Source organism: Myzus persicae, unplaced genomic scaffold (assembly GCF_001856785.1).
Source record: "Myzus persicae strain clone G006 unplaced genomic scaffold, MPER_G0061.0, whole genome shotgun sequence".
Classification (NCBI taxonomy): domain Eukaryota; kingdom Metazoa; phylum Arthropoda; class Insecta; order Hemiptera; family Aphididae; genus Myzus; species Myzus persicae.
Window position 1 is genome coordinate 13,644 of NW_019100797.1, and position 13,661 is coordinate 27,304.

Here is a 13,661-nt window from a genome sequence, read left to right on the forward strand (position 1 = left end):
TTTTTGGGAAAGGACTTATGAAACATTTTCTGAACAATTTTACTCAAAGTCAGACCAATAAAGTATATAAAAGTCTTGTTTATGGATACAAATATTATACATTTTTTACAATATATTACATTATAATACTGAAAAATCTATTAAAAAAATGAAATATTTACAGGTGATATACAAAGCATGCTTTCAAACAATAATTAGGTGTTGATAATATTTGTTACCAAACTACAAATTAGTAAGTATGCTTGTTAATCATACTGTATGTTAAAAATGATCAATTTTTTCATTTGTTTTTCTTAAGTTGAATAATTTGATTTAAAATTTAAAATTTAAATGTAAAACTCATAACACATTACATAATTTAAAAAAAATATATAAGACCATATTGCTATTATAACTGTATAGGGTTATACACATACATATTAAACAATTATTATCTCTTAATGTAAAAATGTTAAAACAAATGTTTGAATACTTAACATTTTTCCTCAATTTATTAAAATATTTACCCTGATTTTTTTAAGTATATTTATATTGAAAAAAATATCAAGAGCTATTAAGTAATCAATTTATCTAGTTTCGTCAAAATCCTGATCTTTATCATCTTGATAAAATTCATTTGGTGCATCAACTCTCCGATCAAGTTCAACCTGTGATTGTCTCACATCTGGATCAACTTCATCTAAAGCAATAGCATTAAATTCCTCTGTAGGAAGTGCATCACCAGGTACATTTTGAATTTGTACACTAGGCGAGTGCTGTACCATTTTTAGGTTATCATAGGTATGTTTAACAATAAGTTCCAAGTATTGTTTACTGTTGGCATTTTCTTGTCGTGTTACAACTTCAGGATGTAATAAAAAATCTGGAGCAAAATAGTCACGATATTCGTGTTCAGGAATTGTATTACTTATATCTTCGTCAATCAAAAGAGATGTTTCGTATGTCCAACATCGAGCTACATTTCTTAAAGTATACCTAAATTAAAATAATGAAACATTATAATTTAATAAAGCTAATGTTTAGAAAAATATAGAGATGGGGGGTGGGAGGATTGCACACTCAGATATTCTTATGAGAATGATAAATAATTTTTTATTTATTGATGGTAATAATTAATACAAATAAAAAAAATGTATTTATTGGTATGCATGTTTAATTATTTTAGAAGTAATTAGGTCTGTAAGTAAATGAGATTAACATAAACTTAGAATTGTTGTCTTGGGCAGGTAATCAAAAATATTATTTTTTATCAAACAATAATGATTAAGAAAAGGAATTAAAAATACATATCCAATATCAACGTTTTAATCAATGTATCATAGAAATAAACCGTAAAAACTATTTTTTTTAACCATCCAGTTTGAAATAAATTTAAATATTTAGACATATCAAAATTATAAAAGTAAATTATATGTTTATTGCATTGTTTATTTGCATCAGTATTTTATTAATACAAAGAAAATTTCAATTGAAGGATTTGAATAAATAAAATCTCCCTAACTCACACATGACTAATTAACACTAATTAATATCCAAATTGAAATCCGTCAAACCCAAGTCCTTCAATTTTGTCTAGTTTTTTGACATTTTGTCATTTGAATAGCATGGCATATATTTAATAAAATTACCAATAAAACTTTAAAATTAATATTTAAATACCTCCATATTTTTTTAATTAAGTTGATAATATTCAATTAAATTACAATTAAATAATTAGCCCAACCAAAAGTTGATTGTTGATTTATTTGCATGTTTAATATCAGTTTTGTTTTTAATTGATTCACTACAAAATTTAAATCTAGTGAAAAAATATTATACTTTAAGTACAGTTTGTATAATAGGTATGTCTAATTTGGGGACTAAATTAATTGAATAATATATTATTATTATGTTAACATATTTATTTATCAATATGTTTTTTATTATTAGTACTTACCCTCCACCACCAACTGTTAAAAGAGGTACATTAAAATCTTTAATGAATTTAACACATTCTCCATGTCCTTTAGTACTTAGATTGAAACAACCCAAACGATCACCATTTAATGAATCTGCACCACACTGAAGAACAATTGCTGTAGGTTGGTAAAGATCCATCACATGTTGAATTACAGGTTTAAATACCTAAAATAATAAAGTTTATTTAATAAAAACAAATTAATTTAAGTTAAATTGTTGAACATAATATTATTTATTGTACGAACAAGTTTATTTTATGTAAATATTTGTCATAGCTGTTAATAGTTATTTTAATGAGAAATCCTAAACATGTAGGTTACATCTGACACATCTAAAAAACTTATATTTTACAACAGTTAAACAGTATTCAATGTAATTACAGCTTATAAAAGGTATTAAACTCCATTCCACAAAAGAAGGTACACGAGTCCTGCATCCGACTGTTGCTGACAACATAGCGGAGGCCAAATTTCCCCCACTTTTTACCACCCTACGGCTAGCCAAATCGGTTAAAAAATTGGTGCCTGGTGGTAGATGCACATCGATGAATAAAAAACGAGTACTTTCTCTCGTGGCACGGAGTATAAAAATATCTATGTCTTTTACAACCAAATACAGTCAAATATTAAACATAATATGTAATTTTAAAAGTATACTTCAAATTTTGTTATTTGTCATGAAGGTTAACAAAAAAAAAACTTTAATATTTCTTATAGGACACCTAACGTTTAAATGTATTTAATCTATATAATTTTAGATTTTTTAAATACCTAGGAAATGTTAATATTTCGTTTTTTTTTCTTATACAATGTTATCAGTATACACTATACATCACATCACTGAAAATAAGCAACTATTAGGTAGCAAAGCAATTGAAACATAAAGGACCAATAAAAATAATAATGGGATTTTTTCTGATTGGGATTTTTTTTGTTTACCTTATGGTGGAAAACAACAATTCTGGAAAAGGCGATATATACCTATATCAATATTAACTTACTATAAAAAAATGTTTTTTTTTTCATTAGGTATTTAAAGATAGGTAGGTATAGAAATCATAACTCTACAGATCATATTGTTTAAAATAGTTGGTGAATAAATTATGTGAAAATCGTTGTATGATAGTTTATAAGACTTGTGACAGAGTTTGTAAATTGAATATTAAAAACAGAGTTGATTTTAACATGATGATACAAATTATTAAATTATGTTAATTCTACAAAATGTTACAATGCCCAATACTTCTCAGTTTTATAAAAAATATATATAAGCAACAAATGACTTGATTATGTCTGAATTTAAAAATATTCATTGGAGTTTGGAATCAAACACTGAATGTTATTTTAAAATCTCATAATCAAGTATTTTTTTAGAAATGAAATAATTATTTTTATTTTTTTACATACTTGTGAATAGCTAAAATCATCAATGCCTTCTTTTAAAGGGACATTTACAGAATAATATCTTCCAATATCTGCGCCAATCTCATACATGTCACCAGTACCAGGAAAAAACCAGTTACCATACTTATGAAAAGATACAGTCATTACACGATCTGTTAAATAAAATGCTTCTTGGACACCATCACCGTGATGCACGTCAATATCAATATATAAAACTCTTGGATGATATTTTAATAGTTCCAAAATAGCAATCACAATATCATTTACATAACAAAAACCAGAAGCTTCAAACTTTTTGGCATGATGAAGACCACCCGACCAGTTGATAGCAATATCACAACAGTTTTTGTTTAGTTTCATTGCCCCGTCCAGTGAAGCGCCCGTATACATGGAACAAAAATCATATAGACCTTCGAATACGGGACAGTCTTCACCTACATTAAAATGATTCAGGTATTTGCTGTAAGTGGTCAAGTTCTGTGGCGTTACTCTTTGGAGGAACTCAATGTACTCATCGTGATGGAACCGGCACATGTCGTGAGCACTAGCACGGTAAGGCCTATAAATTTTCATTTTATTGTACAGACCATAGTTCAACACCAAACTGTGTATGACCGACAAACGATGTGGCTTCATGGGGTGTGCAGGCCCATAGTGAAAATTGCCCACGTCGGGGTTGTAAAAGTAAAACACTCGCTTGTTAGACATATCGGTGGCAGTATTAGAAAATTCCAAATATCGTAGATAACACAGCGGTTGACTCCAGGGCGATCGTATTCAAGCGCATTTCACTTGAATTCAAATTAACGTAAAATAAAAATGATATTCTTTCAAGTACCTAGCAGTAAATAATAATTAATAATTATTTAATTTCAGTAAACACATCGGACTAGGATAGAAACAACCTAACGACAACAACAAAATATTATTCAACCGCAGTACCGCACCGACGGAATTCTGGGTTCAGAAGTTAGTAACAGATAAGGACAGATACCGTTTCCAATTGGTTCGCAAAATGTTAATACATCGCCAAGCCGGTGGATCACTACAACTGCCGACTACCGACCGGCTGGCATGTCCACCACGACTGTCTACTTTAGTTACAAATTTACAATTAAATTTACGATAGATTCCCGATCCACGATGAACGGTTGATTCGACAATCGAATTCCAGACCTTCGAGTTTCAAATGTTCAATCATTCAATTAATGCAGTTTCAGGTTCAAATAAGTTTTATTAGAACCTGTTCTTACGTCTTGTTCTATCATGATGTTAGGTAATATAATATAAGTAGGTTCATTCAATATTAATGAAATTAACCTAAATTGAATATTTAGAAATTTAGAATATATAAATTTGTGAAATAATTAAAAATGTTTACTGAAAAATAATTATTGATAATATTATTACAAAATTATAATTCATTTGAACATTAAGTATTCTCGTCATATGCGGTGTACCTACCGCACATTTCTAATTTCTACGTACATTCATATGTCGTACTCGTATGCGATCTACAGTAGGAACAATATTTTTTTATTTATAATTAATTAAAATATTAATAATTACGTCATAAATGTAGAAATAATAGTGAATTAATTTAGTAATAATAAAAATATTTTATAATAGAAGGTGATTCTTTTATCACAAACCACTCAATATTTCAAAAAGTATTAATGTTTTTGAAAATATTTTTATATATGATTCCTAAGCGTTACAAAACAACTTGTTTTTAAAAAATTATTTTTCTTATATATTTGATTCTTATAACTTTTTTAAATAACAACATACAGTGTTAAGTTTTAATTTAATCTTCGAAAGTAGAATTTTTTCTAGGTTTTTTGATACAAAAATCGAACTTACGATTAGAACTACTAATGGGTATTAATGTAGTATTTTAAGCAAGCGGTGGCTATAAGTTAACTCAGGTGAAGCAAGTAAAATGGGGAGATGGTGATTTAATAATAAAAACAAATTGTCAGTTGTATTTTATAAGTATATTGATTTCTATTGTTCACTATTTTTTTTATACTTATTATTTAAATTTTTGTATTTTTTTTAGATAGTTTATGTCTTAACATGTACAATGTACACATAGGTATTATATATTTAATTTATAATACTGTAAGAACTCCTAGTCCCCCACACGAGTTTTCTCAGTGGAAAACTTAATTAATTGTATGACATTTAAAAAATAAAACGTCTCTGAAAAATTTAAATAGGAAAGTCTTTATCACTTTTCACTTTTCAGACGCTCTGATATTCTGCTAAATATGACGGCAGCAAAGATGGTGACGTACCATTCATTTTTTTTCTATGCGAAGGTTTTAAGTTTTCCGTAAACTGCCTACTTGAGAAAACATTTTTTTTTGTTGAGATCCACAATGTCTACAAAGAGGAGTATCAATTTGAACAAGTCTATTTTCCCTCTGGGCTGTCACTGAATTTGACTCAACGAATCGCATTCGGCATTAATGATTAATATTACCACTTACAGGTCGCTTTATTGGTTAGGGCAATATGACATTTCAAATTTCAATATGCGATTCAATATAGTGGATTACTGTATAAAATTATACCAACAGTTATCAAATAATGCAAAAAATATTTTATACATATTATATTATTGATAATAAATAATTAGCCAAGGAATCATACATTTTATTAACATGATTCAATGATTGTATTTAGTACCTATCTTATATTTTATAAGCGTGTTTTTCATATATTTTTATCAAATTATGTTGTTTTCGGAACCATTAATTGTTCTTTTATTATTTTCGTACCTAATGAGTGTATTGTAGAACGATATTCAGAAATTGGAACTACGTATGGTTCCGGCGGCGAAATTCCTGAATATTTTAAACCCAATCTTTCTACATGAGGTGCTTTCAATCTGATCCTTACGTTGCGTTTGAGTGGTTCACAATCGTCATCGCTGTCTTCACCGTCGTCACCGTTTTCTTTTGCACCATTAATAGTGTAACCACGGTGTTCTTTTGGCTTATTGTAATCTGAATCGTATGTAGTATTTTGTTTTTCTTTTACCAAATTATCTATTTCATCAATATTCATTTTACATAACACGTCTTTCAGGTATGGAAACCTATCAAATAGTGCTTGGAAATCTTTAACTTTTTTTTCATACTCATCCGTGACTATAGATTCATTTTTTTCTTGAGGTTTACAAAGCATACATATTGGAGCTTGATGTTTTATTACCTAAAAATATTAAAAATTAGCTAGACCCATAAATTATTTACAAGAAACAATTGTTTTGAAGACTGTAAGTTTATCAACATTTCACAAATTATTTTACTAGAAATACAAACTCATATCTCCGCTAGTCAGCTAGAAGTATAGTACATTTCCCGATAATCTTATAACAGTCGACACCTATCCACAATCCACTTACAATATTAAATGATAATGATAATTATTTAAAGGTATATTAAATTTAATATTTATACATTTATTGATGCAAAACTACTAATAGTCACTAATAGCTATTAAAAGTACCTAGGAACATTTTTCAATAAAATATATAAATGCCTATAATTCGATCATTTATGAAACTCAAATACTCAATACTAGGTTGGGTTGTAGTCGTAAGTAAGAATAAGTATCTAAACAAATAAATAATAATAATAGGTTATAAATTATAATATAATTATATAGGAGGTAAAAGAATATTTAAGTATTTAAATCATAGATTTTTTTTTAGTTTTTGAGTGTAGTGATGAATGTAGGTTCTATAAATAGCTGAAAAAAAGTCAAAATATTTCAAAATTATCACTATATAATAAAATCTGTAATATTTATATTTGGTGAAATTTTCAAGAGCCTGCTGTCATTATTTGTCGAGTTACACCAAAAAAATCAAATCAATTTTTTTAAAATTTTTTTTTTTGTTTTTCTACGCTTTCATAAACTATAAGGAATTTTTAATTTTGACTTCTCAAACGTTCCAACTAGACTCACTTTTCCATAAAAAAAAAAATGCTGATGTTGAAAATCGGAGCATTTTTATTAACCCAAATGTTGATGAAAGACAGAAAAAAAACACACATCATTGTAAATACAATGCATTCTCTAAAAAAAAATATTAGCGATGATGTATTGGAATAATAATTAATGTATATAAATATTGATACAATAATACCTAATTTAGCAAAATTATGATATACGTTTCTAGAATAGGTATAGGTAAGTTGGCACCTACAATATTATTTACTTCAGTACTCACACTACCTATTCTAATGAAGAAATATTTCACAATTGACATACACCACACCAACCCAATACGGCAATAACTATCCTACCTCATAGAAGTAATTAATAAGAATTTTGATTTTGATTTTTTAAGAATTAAAAATGACTACTAACTTTTTTAGTTTTTTTTGGCCATTTAAAGTCTCTGCTGTATATTGTATTGACATTGTCGTAGCTTTTATCGTTTGTTTTCATTTCGTCTAAAATGTTCATCCGAATTCTATCAATTGTAATATACTGTTTGTATATTTTAACAAATACTATCCCAAGCAACAATAAATACAAATTGTTAATATGTATAGTAATAGATATAAAGTTATATAGTGAAATATATTTAATTTTCAATTCATATAAATATGAGTCTACTGAGTAAGGAATACATGGTTTTTTTTTTAAATAATTTATTAAAGTTTTAACAACAAAGGGTCTAAGCCTGTATTAATTTAGTATTAGAGAAGAAAATATAAGCTAATATACTTTAAATCGAAATATAATAATACAAATATTGACATGTTTTAGAGAATTATAATTTGTGGCTTAAGTTTATAGTCAGGAAAATATAATGGCTGCGGTCGTGTTCTCTTCGTTGAGTGCTTGGTGAAGTGTGAGAGGGTTGTTGAGGTTGTTGAGGGCTTCAGTGAATTTGTTCCAGTTGACAACAATGTGGTGTATTGTTAGTGTCTCATTGCATATAATATCACATATTGGAAGGTACTGGTTTTTTTCTGTTGAGGTAAGCACGAGTTAAATGTGAGTGGCCTATTTTAGCTCCAGTAATGATTACTTTCTCTCCTCTTTTAATGTTAGGAGGGTATTTTAGTTTTTTAATACCTATAAAGTTTTACATTTCTAAGTTTGTTGGAAAAGGTTATATTTGACCAGAATTTCTGCATTCTTCCATTATTTTGTGCTGTAAGATGTTTAAGGTTGCGTACGCGGTTAGAAGATTAATTTATGTAGAGGGAGGAGACATGGTGGGTTCGTAAAAGTTGATAGCTAAGTATAAGTAAGAAACTTTGGTCTAGATGTTTGTAGAGTCTTAGGTTAGGTTAGGTCGTATTTTGGGTCATTATTTTATAAAAATATACTAGTTATTTTAGATTTTAATAATTAATTATCAATTTCTAAAAATAAAGAAAAATGACTATGTTTTAGTCTTGAATAAATTTATTTTAGACGTTAAGCTTCCCGACTACCTCTTATGCTGATTTCACACAATACTACTCACTACTCAGTAGGTACCTAGTACCTACCTATTGTCTTTTCCTACCAGCTACCTTCAAGCTATAGCCTACAGGTATGCATGTTTCATTATGATCGTGATGTAAATGGCATATAATTGTTTTCACGTTAACACACCGATTACATTTGTAAAAAAACATCCGACCAAACTAATTGACCATACGAGTTTCTACAGCCATATAGTATTAATATATCTTATCTAGTTTTCAATAAGATATCATTTAATCGTTTGCACTTCTGCAATGATATTTCCTAAGTGGTCTTTCAAAAGTTTCACTTCTGTAATATCATTTGGGGAAAAATGGTTTTCACAAATTCTGTGGCCTACATTTAACCCATCAATACATTTACTCCAGCTTTCAAATCTTTGTTTAGTTACTTAAAAAAATCAAAACTTGCAATACCTTCTTTGTTTTTTTTTTGCAAACAAAACATACTTTTGGCATTGTGAATTTGTTATACTTACCTAATATTGAATATTACTTTGAAAAAGATACAAACGCAATATTTGGTGCACTGATCACTGGTGTTCCTTAGTGGATAATTATCAAGTTATACTTAAATTTTGTTTAGAATTATAAATTGTATAAGCTAGAGAGAGATGCGGGAATTAATGTGGTCTTCGAATTTCACAATTGTCTATTACTAATTTATTTTTCTAGTATTAGTTTTCATGATGTTATACAAATGATTATACTAATAGAGCGCAGCACTGCGCCCGCTCCGATTTTTCCGTAATAAAGCATGACGTGTTCCTATCGAAACTTGCCTGACCTTATATTCTAAGACAGTGGCTTAAACGCGCCACGCTCGATTGCTTTTACAAAATAAATGCATATTTCTTTTTGTGTTTACTGTACAGTCTCATTCAAAAGACTCATCTTAAGAGCACTCCTCGTATTAACAGTATGATACACAAGGATAATTTTAGAAATAATTTAAATAAGCCTTCAAATGCGAGTAACATTCCTTTGAAAAACCTAGTAGGTACCTAATCCAAAGATCCTGAAAAGTTCTTGGTTTTCTGAAAAAATGTGCACGAATCAAAACATATCAGACGAATCTACTATAATATACAGACAAATTACATTCTAGACTTTTACAGTGATGTTTTGGAAAAAACTAGAGGTGGAATTGGGAAAAACAACTAGATTCGATTTTGAGACCACAGATTCGTGTGGGTGTTATATCGCAAATTTATTTATTGGAAAATTATCCCTTGAACCTTCTTCCACATATCACATTGCTTCTTTTTAGTGCATATTTTCACATAATCTATGCATATTTCAGTCTTTTATGCTGCATATTTTCAAACATATAATAGAGTTTTTTTACTAGATATATTTCGTGGTATATAATCATGAGTATAATAAACTTCCGGTGAGAGGTCACGTTCTACACGTTCTGCACATTCTTACGTCACACGGCTTCGTATCAGTTTTGATAAGAGGCGGAATCATTTTCGATTGATATACTCAATACCTATGCAAAAGATACATTTAAAAATTGAATACTATAATTATAGCAAAAAACAATTTGAAATATCTGCTTATGATAATTGATTTAAACAAATTACAATAGTGAGCCTAAATAGATCAAAATGGTGACACAGATAAAACAAAAAAATAAAATAATGAATCATTACATCTTTACATTTTTTCGTACTTTGGTGATTATAATATAATATAATTATAATATTATTATCTGTTAATTTTTGCAATATATGTTATACGGCATATAAATATACATGATAACATAAGTAGTGTTTTAATTCTACCGGAACTTCAATGTTAAAAAATTAAATTATTTTTCAAAGAAACTCAACAAAAATTATGGTAATATGATTCGGTTGCCCGTCCCTAAGATACATAATATGTATACCTACATAAAGATTATTATTGATTTAATAAATTATGGTGTAACAGATAGACCTGAGAAATTAAATAACTTTTGTTCTAATTGGTAATTAAAATGTTGTTGTATAATTTATATACGCTTGCATTATACGCATAGTTTAATATAATTTATTTTATATACATAATTTATTTATTTAAAAACGACAATCTACCATATTATAATATTTAGTCTTTAAATGTTCAAAAAATGTTTATAGTAGCATTTTCTATTTAGGATCTTATGATTTTCATAATATTTATACAATTAAAAAAGAACGTGTCTCGTAAATTTATAATTTTTAATAGTTATAAACAACTATAATTACAACTTGTGATGGACTTAGTACCTATCACATTTTTGACAATTATAGAAATAAAACTAGTTACGGCAGTAAAAATATTGGCACGCTCCAAAAAGCTAAAATGATTCAAATTATATTTGAAAATTGTACCACAATGGATTGATTACCCAATATTACATACATTATAGTGACTTACTCAATTATGAGGTGCACTATATCGGCACCTACAATAAGTCAGAGCGGTTACACTAATATAGTGTATTCTAATTTTTTACCAACTTTCGACTGGATGTCAAATTTTTCAAATAAAAATTGTATACAGTATTTTATTATGTAATGTATTATGTTGATGACACATTACGTACATGATAATACCAACTAATAAGGAACACTTACATTTTAAAATAAACATAGTTCACATACATATAATTTATATAGATAAACATTTAAGTTATCATAATTAATACATTTTCCTCTCACATTAATAATAAATAGAATAGATGCAATATTGAATTTAATTATTTTACTACAGTTTGCAAAAGTCATAAGTAGACGATAGAATTGTTATAGTTAATCTATGATTAAATAGTACATAGGGATAGGAATACTAGCACATAACACACAGCAGTTACATGACGATGTGGTATGTTACTTGAGGGGCCTCCCGATACAGACTCGATCACGGCGTTAGAATCGACCACGGCTTTCGAATCGACCACGACATTCGAATCGATTACGGCGTTCGAATCGATCGCGGCTTTCGATTCGATCACGCACGTCTTACCGTCCGAATCAACCTTCTCGCCGACCAGACAGCTGCACAGAGCCTGGAGCGACGAAGTGATTGACTTGTTGGAGGGCACCGCGAAGCACAACTTCTGACAACCACCGTAGTTAGCCGCCATCGAGCACGGATGCATGTTGTAGATACGCCGTTTGTATTCGCTGTAAGTCTTCAGGTTGTACACCTTAGAATCGTTATTGTCCCAGTGATTGACATGATTGTACAGCTTAGATAAGTTATCGTCTTGGACCTTGAAGTTGGTTATAACACCGGTCAGCTTGTGTAATTTAATTATAGAGTTACTCCCAGAATTATTGATGATGTACATCCAATCTACGCAGGAAAATAATAAAATTAATGGGAAACCTCAACACAAACTGCAACAGCTTCACTGCAGCTATGCAGGACTGTATTTAAAGGGCGTGAGAATTTCATTTGAATACTGTGAATTGATGTGCTGTACCTAGTTTGATATTGTGTTATGACTTCATGAACTCAATTAGTATTACATAATTATATAAATACTATTATTAATCATATGGGGAAAATGATATCTGTTTTCTACTTTTGTGTTAAGTATTTTTATCGTTTAATTGAGTTATGAGGTATTTAAGCAGTAAATTGTACTATTCAACATACCTATTTACTCATATAGCTTGTTTAATGAATAAAAAAGTGTAAGAAACCAACAATAAAACAGTGATAATGTTCTTATTTTTAAATTGAATGTTAGGTAACTTCGATCTATTATTAAACCTTACTTTATACGGAATTAGAACTGCTAAATACGTATTTTTATTTGCTTTATTCAGTGTTTCTAAGCTGTATTCAACGGGGTTAGGATTTAGTTAACCGAAAAACAATTTTTATTTACAACATTAAATTTGTTAGTATGACTGTCATCCCTTCATTGATAATTGTTGAAATATAATGTTAAGTGCAAATTGACTACATTCATCGTTCTCTACATTTTTTTCTAGCATTACGATTTTTAGTATTTTATAATTATGAGTGAAAGTGAGTATTAACTGGATAGTTACAATGTTTAAGTTAACTTAAAAAGTTTTAAAAGATTTGTCATTTGCAGGAACGGCTAGGTCTTATTTAAAAGAAGTTTAAACATGACCCTACCGAAACAAAATAAATTAACGACAACCATACCTCTATGTGTGGCTATTAACCGTGGCGAATTTATCCACCTCGATTCGATAGATATCACATCCGTCAAGTCCAAATTTGAGTGATAAATTAAGTTTTGATGTGGTTCGCACCAGTACAGCCGGTTCGCAGCGAAATCTACAGCTAATTCTATACTCCAATACAAACCCGTATATTTATAACTGATTAGATTTGAACCATCCATGTTCACACGGCTCACTCCATTTTCAGAAAAGAATATGTATCTAAAATACATTAGCCATAGTATCATATTACGAAAACACGCGTGATCGTGAGCACTCACTGAATAGTATGTGAATAATCGGTTTTGGATCAATATAAATGTATGATTAATTTTATATTTAAAATACAATTATGCACATTATGGAAATTATATAGGTACAATTCAATTTTGGAATGAAAATATATCTAGCAGGAAATGAGAATAGGATTATAGGAAATGAGAATAAACAATTTTAGCATAGGTAGAGCATGAAACTTAGTTTGTTAAATTTAAAATGACAGTATCCCGCAGTTTAAAAAATGTAGGCAATAGTTTGCTGATTATGTACATGTAAATTAAATTGTTCCTGCACTAAGCTTTCTGGCAATGATATATGTCAGTCTGAAAGTACAATGTTATTTT

At 28.8% G+C, this 13,661-nt stretch overlaps 2 protein-coding genes across 2 annotated transcripts; both read right to left on the reverse strand.

The window, feature by feature from the left end:
- Nucleotides 1-450: 450 nt before the first annotated feature.
- LOC111043044 (histone deacetylase 3) lies at nt 451-4,321 on the reverse strand. Its single transcript, XM_022327829.1, has 3 exons — nt 3,366-4,321; nt 1,937-2,124; nt 451-975 (listed from the first exon to the last, which is right to left on the reverse strand). The coding sequence occupies exons 1-3, from the start codon at nt 4,068-4,070 to the stop codon at nt 567-569; spliced, it is 1,302 nt and encodes a 433-aa protein (XP_022183521.1). The 5' UTR covers nt 4,071-4,321; the 3' UTR covers nt 451-566.
- Nucleotides 4,322-11,056: 6,735 nt separating this feature from the next.
- Nucleotides 11,057-13,655, reverse strand: LOC111043046 (low-density lipoprotein receptor-related protein 1B-like). The gene is made up of 2 exons (XM_022327830.1): nt 13,019-13,655; nt 11,057-12,190 (listed from the first exon to the last, which is right to left on the reverse strand). The coding sequence occupies exons 1-2, from the start codon at nt 13,284-13,286 to the stop codon at nt 11,655-11,657; spliced, it is 804 nt and encodes a 267-aa protein (XP_022183522.1). The 5' UTR covers nt 13,287-13,655; the 3' UTR covers nt 11,057-11,654.
- Between the last annotated feature and the right edge of the window lie 6 nt (nt 13,656-13,661).

What these genes read in the sequence shown, in the direction of transcription:
- LOC111043044 (XM_022327829.1), bottom strand. Translation starts at nt 4,070, where the DNA reads ATGTCTAACAAGCGAGTGTTTTACTTTTACAACCCCGACGTGGGCAAT. An exon ending in ATGATTTTAGCTATTCACAA is followed by an intron (nt 2,125 to 3,365) that starts GTATGTAAAAAA and finishes TTATTATTTTAG; the next exon opens with GTATTTAAACCTGTAATTCA. An exon ending in TTAACAGTTGGTGGTGGAGG is followed by an intron (nt 976 to 1,936) that starts GTAAGTACTAAT and finishes ATTTTAATTTAG; the next exon opens with GTATACTTTAAGAAATGTAG.
- LOC111043046 (XM_022327830.1), bottom strand. Translation starts at nt 13,286, where the DNA reads ATGATACTATGGCTAATGTATTTTAGATACATATTCTTTTCTGAAAAT. An exon ending in GTTAATAGCCACACATAGAG is followed by an intron (nt 12,191 to 13,018) that starts GTATGGTTGTCG and finishes TTTCCTGCGTAG; the next exon opens with ATTGGATGTACATCATCAAT.